A 10719-nucleotide genomic window follows, 5' to 3' on the forward strand; every position below is an offset into this window, starting at 1 on the left:
TAATTAAGTATTTGAGTCTTGGGTGGTTATAAACATGGCCCATTGAAAACAGAGAAACGAATATAACTGTTATTTGTTTGGAGAAAGAACACATTTTTCACCAGAGGTAATTTATTGGCACTACTTATTGTTAACTTTTTGTTAAAGTTATGTGAAGAGTGATATTTATGTTATTGAAATTGAACTAAAAAAGAACTGAAGCTTTAGCAGCATGTTGTGTTTAACCTCGTCCTTTATTTCATTGTTGTATAAGTGAAAAATCAAAACACTTACAAATCAGAAGTGAAGTGACAATGTTCCAAAATAATTCTGAAATGTGGCAAATCTTTATCAAACCCAAATACAATCCTGCCTGTAAAAAATACAGTCAACCAGAGATGGAATCTTATGTACTTATGTACTTATGTACTTGTACCAGAGTGTAGTAATACTCTTTTACAAGTAAAAGTCCTGCAGTTAAAATGTTAATTAAGTAAAAGTACAAAAATATTGTCACCTAAATAAACTTAAAGTAGGCTACCAAAATAAAAAGTACTCATCATGCAGATTGATATATTTCAGAATAAGATATATTATATGTTTTGATTATAATAATTGATGCAAGCTTTACCTAGCAACGCTGGTAAAGCTGCAGCTAGTTTGAATGACTTTGTATACTGCAGGGTAGCTTGTGAATTTTCTCCAGGTGTAGCTAAAGACTTATTTAAGTGATGATTCCCACATCATTAATCAAAATCTGTAAAAGCAACTAAAGGTATGGAATAATTGTAGAAGAGTAAAAGTACATTCACATCTGAATTGTTGTGGAGTAGAAGTACCAAGTAGCATAAAAGGGAAATACGCAAGTAAAGGACAAGTATCTAAAAATTGTACTTAAGTACAGTATTTGAGTAAATGTACTTCCCCACCTCTGCAGTCAACCTATGCAGGGTACACGATCAAGTTTTGGCTTTGACATCAAATCTCGCGAGATCTGGTTCACTGCTGAGTTCGTCTCCCGGAAAATACCGTGAGACATAGCAGCAGAGGAAAACTCGGCTAAGGTAAGTAAGGATACTGGCACCATGCACCCAGATAACACACACGCAGGTACCACCAGGTGATTAAATATCGTTGTGTTTAATGGCTGCCTTGTGGCGGCTGTGTAGCCTCTGTGCTGTCCGCTCTGTGGCTGCGGTGGGCGGCTCTCTGGCAGCAGGATGCCCGCTGAGGAGGGGATATAATCGGATGGTTGAATGGGGTGGATCGGGTTGTCGATAAAGCGATTAAAGTTAAACTGGTAAAGAGTTTACATTATTTTAGATAATGAGGAGGTCGTTAAACTTGGTAGCTGAGATTAAGTGTGCTTATTTGCTAGCTGAAGCAGTGAGATGGACTGGTGTTAGCCATAACGTAACCGTGTAGCATCCTGCTGCCGTAACCTGAGTCCCCCGGAGCTGAATGAACATGATCAGGCCGGTATATCGTGCAGTAATCACATTTTATAAGAGCTCACACTCATACCTGTGAACGCACCTGTGAGAGGAGAGGATCTGGTGTCAGGCAGTGACAGGTGTGGTGGTCCTCTTCAGCACCATGGACAGGGCTGAAGCTAGTCTCAGTTCTTCTGGAGACTTTATTTATTTGTATTTTATCCTCTGTGTGTTATCTCAATATGAGCCTGTTGATAATCTGAGCCCTTAACTGGCGTTGTAGGATGAACATGAAATATAGCTTCTACACATACTGTTAAATGTAGAGCATTTGCTATTTGTAGATTTCACATAGGGCATATGCCAGAATGTCAAAAACATATTACATTATATTTACATTTAGAAAACATTAGTTGGGAACATTAAATATAACCTATAACACAACCCTATTCCATCTGTGAAAAAACATTTGCTGTGTTGAAACGCAACATCAAACTACAAGATAACTGCATGAATACATTGAAATAAAATCAATCGGATAATCAGGCTTATAGCTAGTAAGAGGACTTTTTCGCTTTGATAATTGTGTGCAGTTCTACTCTTAGAGAATGTTTTTGGACTCTGGAATGAAGCTTTGCAGTATATTACATCGTATACAGATGTCGTGTTTCGCAACTATCGTCTTATGTTTTTCATATCTATAAGAGTCGTCTTGAATGTTGCATGTAAAGGGGAAATTACTAGACGGTTTTTGGTGTTGTGGTATTTTTGTTTACCCACTTATTTCAACATCACTGATGTACAAAGAGATCATTACCTTTTATTTTCTCCACATCACCCAGCCCTTTATACAAAAGCATTTTACTCCTATACTCTGTTGACACATAAATATGCACAAATGTTTGTTGCCGACACAATAATCAGAATGTTGGACAAAACTGCAGACGTGTTGTTCTGTCCGTGTTTTAGTCCTGGTGGTTTTGTGGTTGGGGATCAACTGAATGGTTTCAAGCCAGGCCTGTAATGTAGGACATTTTGAATGTGCTCTGAGGGCTTGGCATTGTTGCAAGATAACATTTGAAGGAGAAAGAAAACAACGAGAAGGGTCCGAACAGATTGTGCTGCAGCCTGGAGTCATGGCACTGACATGCATCCCCTTCACCCTCTGTGGTGAGGACTGAAGGCAATTAGCATAGCTTGCACCTGTCTTAGGGCGGTGCATGTAGAAATCAGAGATCCTTTATTTGTCCCACAGCGAGGACATTTACATAAAAAGGTGACAGTTTCTGTCATGGTAGTGCAGTGTTTTCAGATCATTAAAAGAGCAGGAGTGTGCCCTTCTTTGTAATTTAACAAAGGCCTTAAAGAGCGTGTCACTTATTACTAATCATCTCTTTATTCCAAGATGTTTGTGAGAATCATTCATCTGATTTCACAATGCAATATTGCATTAAACATAAAAGTAATAATGTGTATTTGTTCTGTTTCTTTTCAGCCCCCCTTTTTAATCAAACCTTGCTGGACAAGTACACATTTGTGAAAAATACTCTTTGATCAAGTTTGTAGCCACACACTGAAGTTTCAGAACCTCATCTGAATCATGGGGAACCTTTTTGGGAATTTGCTGAAAAGCCTCATAGGGAAGAAGGAGATGAGGATCTTGATGGTGGGACTCGATGCTGCAGGAAAAACTACAATCCTCTACAAACTCAAACTGGGGGAAATAGTCACCACCATCCCAACCATCGGTAGGTGCTCAGTCAAAAATAATATCTGTTGCTAATTATTGTCATATGCATAAATGGACCGCCATTTTTGTTTTACATGTTGTATGACCCCACTCTTATTTCCAGGGTTTAACGTGGAGACAGTGGAGTACAAGAACATTAGCTTCACTGTGTGGGATGTGGGCGGGCAGGACAAGATCCGGCCCCTGTGGAGACACTACTTTCAGAACACACAGGGTGAGAAGAGCTAATCAAACGCTACTTTCCTGTTCTTCCTCAGAAAGAATTAGGATGACGTTTTTTATGTTTGGCTGTTTCAGGTCTAATCTTCGTGGTGGACAGTAACGACAGAGAGCGTGTGAACGAAGCACGGGAGGAGCTGATGAGGATGTTAGCTGAGGACGAACTGAGGGATGCAGTCCTCCTTGTGTTTGCCAACAAACAGGCAATAAACTATAAACTGTTCGGCATACTGTATATACACACTTATTGTACATATTGCATATAAATTGACACAAAAAAGGTTGTAGTGGAAGATCAGTCCATATCAATAAACCTCTTAGTATCTTCAAAATAGAATTCTACTGCTATAATCATTATTGTCTAAATTAAAAGATGATAATAAGCAAATCCCTCGTATGTGTAAACTTGGTAATAAAATCGATTCTGATCTTTAATACCTTAGTTGAATGATGAAAATCTATTGTGGCTTACAACCCTCTGGAAGTCTTTGATGGAAAAGAATATATATACATAGTTTTGTTTGTGACCTTCTATCCTTTATATATATTTATCACTTTTGCAATATCAGTCAATATCACCATAATTAGATCTGTTTCAAACCAAAACCATACACACACATCTGCAGAAAAAACAATACTTGCAATTTGAACCCTAAACTAAATTGGAAGATATTTGCTTTCTAGTCACACAAAGCCAGATGACTGACCCTTGACTTCTCTCACCCTCTCCTCTCTGAACAGGACTTACCGAACGCCATGAATTCCGCTGAGATCACAGACAAGTTGGGCTTACACTCCCTGCGTCACCGTAACTGGTACATCCAAGCCACCTGCGCCACCAGCGGAGACGGCCTCTACGAGGGTCTTGATTGGCTGGCCAATCAACTCAAGAACAAAAAATAAACAGGAACAAGCAGCCGTCCAACTTTCTATTTGTTCCTGGAACGGGGGCTTCGGTTAGGTATGGGAGATTTGATCAATAGGTGAAAAGCAAGATTCATGGTTTAAGGGATATTTTAGGCTTTCATTTTCAGTCTGTTGAGCTCTAAGTAGTTAACCTGTTAAGCCCCATAGCCCCTGCCCGAAACTGTGTCTTAGGGCTTTTTAACATTTAACAACCTATTAATGTGTCATACCCACTTAACGGGAAGAAACTCAGCTAACTGACGATATGAATTTTCTTTACCGAAACAAAACACAACTCTAACGCCGAGCGTCTGAATTGGCACTAAGCGAAAGAGTATTAACGCACTTAGCACATAACTCACGGTAGAAATATGTTATACTTCATCGGATCTGCACAAACAAGACAAAAAACTTGCGGCAGCGAAGGCAAACCAGGCAACACACAACTTAGCTTCACGTAGCCAAAACAGCAAATACGTTGTACCTTTGCTGTTTCTGATCAAAAGTTGTGATCAATGGCATTAAAACGCATACAAATGCTGTTGAAGGTTAATCCAATGTTTCTGTGTCACTTTGAAATGATTACTGATAATCCATCATAACATTTCTGTCAAAAACTGAGTTTTCATACAAAGTGTATGAGAGCTGTAACCCAGCTTCCGGTTTTGGGCATGCTGGCTGCGCATCAATCTATTCACCAATGGTAATGTTTAGATGGATTTAGGAACTTCCCCTCGATTCTATTGGCTCTAACGGTTCAAAAGTGGTGTCAATCACCAAAATCGACCAATGGGTTCCAGAGATATGGCAAATACACCCAAATGACCCCAGAAGTGGGTTCTTGTTCTAAAAAGGTCAAATGTAACTTATTTTGCATCAATCTTGATACAGGGTACTTATTGTATTTTATAGTTTGGATTCCTAAAGCTTTTAGTCTACTATCCCATCATTCAAGAATATTTTTCACTATAAGTAATGTTTTTTATTTGGACAGACATTTTTTTACTATGTTCAATCTGAATTTACTTTAAAATAAAAACATCTATATTAATTCTGACTTTTCTACATCCAACTCACAGATGTAACCATTGCTTTGAGAAAAAATATGATTAATTTACCCCTTTTAGAAGTGAAGATAAGGTCATTTGTTCTGGGCATGTCATTTTCGAGCCTGAGACCTGAAAAACAGGCTTGGGGCTTAACAGGTTAACAGTGCTTATTAGAAATTGATTCTCATGTACTTCATATCATCGCACAAATACATAATGGACATTAATCACAGCACACACTTGCTTTTCCTGTGTCCACCTCTTGTCCTTAGGTGCAGTGTACTGTATGTTTGTCTAGGTGCTGTACCAAGTCTCCACTGAGTCAGCAGTGAATCAAAGATGACTTCTTGTTGATGTATTTTCGTTTCATCTGTCAGCTGTCCATACAAATAACTGCTCTCTGTCAATTGCACTTCCTGTTTTTTTATGTTTTTCTAACAGAGCCATGTTTGGGAACAATCACAGCTGATGCATGTCACCCTAATTCTACATTTCAATTTGTGAGCAATGCTGAGGCACTTTGATACTCAGATAAAGTGTGTACATGTGTGCGAGTGTGCAAACATTCTGTGTGTGTGTTTGTGCCAGCGGTCAGTATTATTCGAGAACAAATTCAACAGGAGAGGAGTTTCCCCTGTCCCTCTTACTGCTTCATTTGTGAAATGTTTCAATATCTGTGTTGTGATTTTACTACCAATGTTTCTGAAGTGTCAAAGTCGCCCTTTTCAAATATTTTTTAACGCACAAGACATTCTCAACCGCCTGCATGCATAGTGGTAGATCTGGCTGACATTGTTGCAAACCTTTCCATCCTGGGAGCTTCATGCATTTAGATGCCGCTTGTAGATGTTTCAAACTGCTCTCATTGTGTTCTGATGCTGTTTGCAGTAGGATGCCCATACTTACAATCGACCATTATCTGCATTTAGTATCAACATGCGCTAAATACAGTCAGCTTTATGCTCTGTCAATGTGAAAGCAGTAAATAACACACAACACACATGACCTGCTCAGCTGCTGCTTATCTGCCTCCGTGGGCTGAGTACTCAATCTGCGTCAGGTTGCTCTCTGTGTTTTTGTCTCAGAATTGCATATCGGGGGGTAATAACTCACTGTTCCTGAATGTGAATGTTGTTGATGAATCTATAAATGGCTGTAATATTTATTTGACACGCATATTGCTTTAGTTCAGTGATTATTATGTGAAAGAAAGCAGGGTAATCAGAACACATCCACGACGTGTGTCTGTCACAACTGAAACCAGCAGAACCCACAGACCCACAGAAAAAACTTCTCGTGTGCCATACATGGGTACTACTACTCGTATACCAGTGACAGTGCAACATACTGTAAATCCACCCCAACATTGTGCATCTTTTGCATCTATGTTAAATCAAGAGTTTAATCATTTAGGTTTTGTCCTTATATGTAGAATTGACTTCTATTTCCTTTCAGCTTAATCGGTTCTGATTTGGAGTCACATATATTTATCTATAAAGACTGATTTAATGTATTTCTTAATTTCCTCATATGGTGGGTTTTATATCATCATTTTAAATTATTAGGTTTTTGTTTTTTGTTTTATCAGTTTACTTGATTCTTACTCAGTGGTAGATTTATTTGGTTGTCTTTGGGGTGTAAGGAAACTTTGATGTAGACTGTCTGTGAAACAATGATAATCAGTGCAAACAAAAACATTAAAATGATTCATTCTGTACCGTTATAGTTACACAAGTAGATATACAAACAGTAAATAACATGTTTCAATGCTGAGTGCAAGGAGACATCTGTATGTGAGGTAAGACCAGAAGAAAAGTCCTGCTGAATTACAAATAAACCACTTTTCTGTACGACCTGTCTCATCAACTCAGTGTTACTGATTAATTTCCCATAAATATATTCATACCTCACATTTTACATTTATGTTTACAACACTGAAAAGAGAATATCTGTGACACGCTTCCACCAGAAGAGGGCAGTCTGATTCAAAGCATAAAGACAGCATGTCTACATTTTACAAATTAAAGTTGCATGTAGCTTTTTTTAACCTAATTCTTCTGATTAGCCCTCTTTAACAGCTCAAAAAACGTACTCAACTTTGTTTTATAGCCTACTTCATGACTTTCCTTTGCGACCCAAACTGTAAAACTTGGATCCATGGAATTTAATTTCCACAGCACAAGGGTACTCTCTTAAAACAATTGAAAATGTAAATGTTTAATTTGTGATGATTGTTATTATTTTGTACTTATGCACCAGGGCAGTCTGTGGGACCCTAAACAATGAGGACAAATAAAGCCACAATCGACAAATTCTAGAATTAAAGGGGAGATACCATTATTTTCAGACTCGCTGTTTCCTTGCGGAGTGTGAAATGTTTAGTCCAGAAAATCCATTTTGCTCAACAGAATTTATTATTGGCAGGGTGGAGTATCCACTTGAAGCCAAGGTTTAGAGCAACTAGGGGATTTAAAACACCTTCTCAAAATAAGGTTAAAACGGTTTAAAATAGAGCCTGTAAAAATATTAAATTGATTTGTGGTACATTCTGATTGATGAGTTGATATTAAGGCAATTAAGAAAGGACAATAAAGTGGCTTTATGTCAGATTACTGTGTCTTTTGTTGAGGACTGTGCAAAGTTTTGCAAAAAGTGCCATGTTGGACTGCTCGGGTCAAAACAGAAAATATGTTCAGAGTATTGGAGACTCAAGCTGATTTATTGTTTTAGCAACTGTTTGTGATTAACTGGCGTGTGGCGCTGTGGATAGAGCAGTGTATAGAGCCTTGGTGTTGGGATAAAGGGAGCACAGGTTCAAACCCCACTGCAGTCAGCATGTCGTTGTGTCCCTGGGTACGACACTTCACCCCAAATTGCTTCTTTGGGGATTGTCCACAGTGTAAGCCGCTTTGGATAAAAGTGTCTAACAAGTAACATGTAATGTAACTGAATTTTATTTCTGGGTAAAGTTCCTTACATTTATGACCTCAGCATCTTCACTATATATGTAATGCACTGTCTGTCTATTCTTTATAAACATTTGGCATGGTAAGGACAGAGAACAGCGGCATCTTTATGTGTTTCCCTGAACTTAAACAGGCTGTTTTGTGAGAAAATACTTCTGAAAATGACTTCCTGGTAGTGGTGAAATATTAACCTTTTGTTTTGAGAACTTTGTTTTACCTTTCAAATGACACTGACTGGAAAAAATGTAAAAGACTCTTTTGTTTAATAGGCATTTTTTGTCAGATGTATAATTCTATGTAATTTAACCTGTTTGGGTGAGAAACGATACGTCTGAAATGTGTGTGTGTGTGTGTGTGTGTGTGTGTGTGTGTGTGTGTGTGTGTGTGTGTGTGTGTGTGTGTGTGTGTGTGTGTGTGTGTGTGTGTGTGTGTGTGTGTGATAGACTTGAGCAGCAGGCAGAGTCAGTTTCTACAGAGCAGTTGAGCTGGCTCGTCCACTCTTACGGACAGACGATGTTTGCATAAAGCTTGAGTGACAAACTAACAAGATGTCGAGAGATAAGATTTTCAGACCAAACCACGTATTTCCTGCTGTGCAACTTGATCTGGTCTATAATGATACTTGTGCGTCAAGTAATTAGCTGACGCTGTTTTGCACAACTCATACACACATAAGTCCGAAGTACATCAGTCAAATCACGGTGCAATAAAATGATTCAGCAGTCAAACAATCTTACCTTACCTAGGGCTCCAGAAAAAAGGAGTGGAGGGGTCAAAGCCCAATTGTTAAGATAACAGATGTAAGAAAGCTTCCTTTTGTGTGACACACAGAAGGAAACTGATTTAATTTGTTGGGAAGGTGTGTGTTGTTGTTTTAGAGGAAAATTAGAGGGGATGGGATTTTGTTTTTTGCTTCAGTCAAAAAGGTCATTTATTTGATGAAGGTCATTAGCAGAGAAGGAGGGTGACTCACTCTACCGACTGTAATGATACATCCACTCTGTATTTGCCTTTTCACAGTGATTGAGCAAGTACATTTACTGAAGTATGCAAGTTGTTATTTACTTTGATGTATTTTACTTGGGTATTTCCATTTCCTGCTACTGTAAACTTCTGCACCACAATTCAGAGGCACATATCGTACTTTTACTACATTACATTTACTCAACAACTTTGGAATTTCAGATCAAGATGTTAGTAATTTTGTCTTTTAGAATATGCCGATTAAGGTAAGTTTGTCAACATATTGAATTAATCACACTCAGTCTCTTTACGTCATGTTACCAAAAATCACACACATGGTTTCTAGATGCCTTTATCCTGTCATCCCCGTCGCCTTGAAGCCGACGGTGCCATGTTACAGTTGTATTGTGACTGGGGAAGTTTATGGCACGTCATCCTAATTTCTCTCTGTCCACATCCCTCTCTGTTTTTACCTGCCAAACTTTTTGATAAAGGCAAAATGTGACACACCCGATGTAACCACGATGTTACATCTAAATCTATGTTTCTATTTCATCAATTGTAAGTCCTTTGTTGATTGTTCTTGGTCTACTATGAATACTCTGCTGGACATGTTGTTGCATTAGCAGTGGGTTTTTTCTTTAGCTGAGAATGTGTTGCCATGCCAATGTAAGAGCAACATTGTTAATGAGTTTTCTTTTGTCTTAGGGTTTTTTGGTGTTCTTTTTTGCTATTATAGCATAGTGATAGAATAGAATAGAAGGGATGAAACCCCTCTTTAATGGTCACAGATGCAGAGCACACAGAGTGAAATGTGGCCCCTGCATTTAACCCACCCTAGTACCAGGAGTCTAGTACTAGGAGCAGTGGGCGGCTAGTGGGCGGCTAGTGGGCAGCTAGTGGGCAGCAACGGGGGGAGGGGGTTGTCCGGTGCCTTGCTCAAGGGCACCACAGCAGGGCCCGGAGTTGAACTGGGACCTCTCCAAGTAGCAGTCCACACTCCATTTTTAGGTCTGTTCGGGGACTTGAACCGGCGATGTTACGGCTCACAGTCCAAGCCCCTACTGACTGTGCCACTGCCCGATATATATTATATATTACTGAAATGAATGAATTCTTGTTTCATTAAATGTTAATCCTGGGTTTTAATGCTTTTTGGTTGCCATTTATTTGCGGTATGCGCTTTCTGTTTAATATGGAATGCTTTTACTTTCAAAGTATAGTGCTTTTTGATAATATTACTTTACTGTAAATTACAAACCCCCTCTGCACTATAACATCCAAAAGCCTTCTGCATCCAAAACATAAAATAAACAACAAAATGATTGATTATTGACACAAGTTATAACCCTGAATCAACAACATGAAACACTTTTTGTTAGGACTGTTGTGACTCGTGCATCCATCCACTTGCATATTTCAATGTGTCTTAAAGCTGTGCCTCGTGTGTCCAA

At 38.7% G+C, this 10719-nt stretch overlaps 1 protein-coding gene across 1 annotated transcript; it reads left to right on the forward strand.

Moving 5' to 3' along the window:
• Positions 1-953: 953 nt before the first annotated feature.
• Positions 954-7186, forward strand: LOC307040313 (ADP-ribosylation factor 3-like). Its single transcript, XM_079683024.1, has 5 exons — positions 954-1043; positions 2908-3160; positions 3266-3376; positions 3460-3584; positions 4123-7186. Exons 2-5 carry the CDS (start codon positions 3013-3015, stop codon positions 4282-4284), a joined length of 546 nt encoding a protein of 181 aa, XP_079539150.1. The 5' UTR covers positions 954-1043; positions 2908-3012; the 3' UTR covers positions 4285-7186.
• Positions 7187-10719: the final 3533 nt, after the last annotated feature.

Source organism: Notothenia rossii (genome assembly GCF_949606895.1).
Source record: "Notothenia rossii genome assembly, chromosome: 5".
NCBI classification, from domain to species: Eukaryota; Metazoa; Chordata; class Actinopteri; order Perciformes; family Nototheniidae; genus Notothenia; species Notothenia rossii.

What these genes read in the sequence shown, in the direction of transcription:
- LOC307040313 (XM_079683024.1), top strand. Translation starts at nt 3,013, where the DNA reads ATGGGGAACCTTTTTGGGAATTTGCTGAAAAGCCTCATAGGGAAGAAG. An exon ending in CTACTTTCAGAACACACAGG is followed by an intron (nt 3,377 to 3,459) that starts GTGAGAAGAGCT and finishes TGGCTGTTTCAG; the next exon opens with GTCTAATCTTCGTGGTGGAC. An exon ending in TTGTGTTTGCCAACAAACAG is followed by an intron (nt 3,585 to 4,122) that starts GCAATAAACTAT and finishes CTCTCTGAACAG; the next exon opens with GACTTACCGAACGCCATGAA.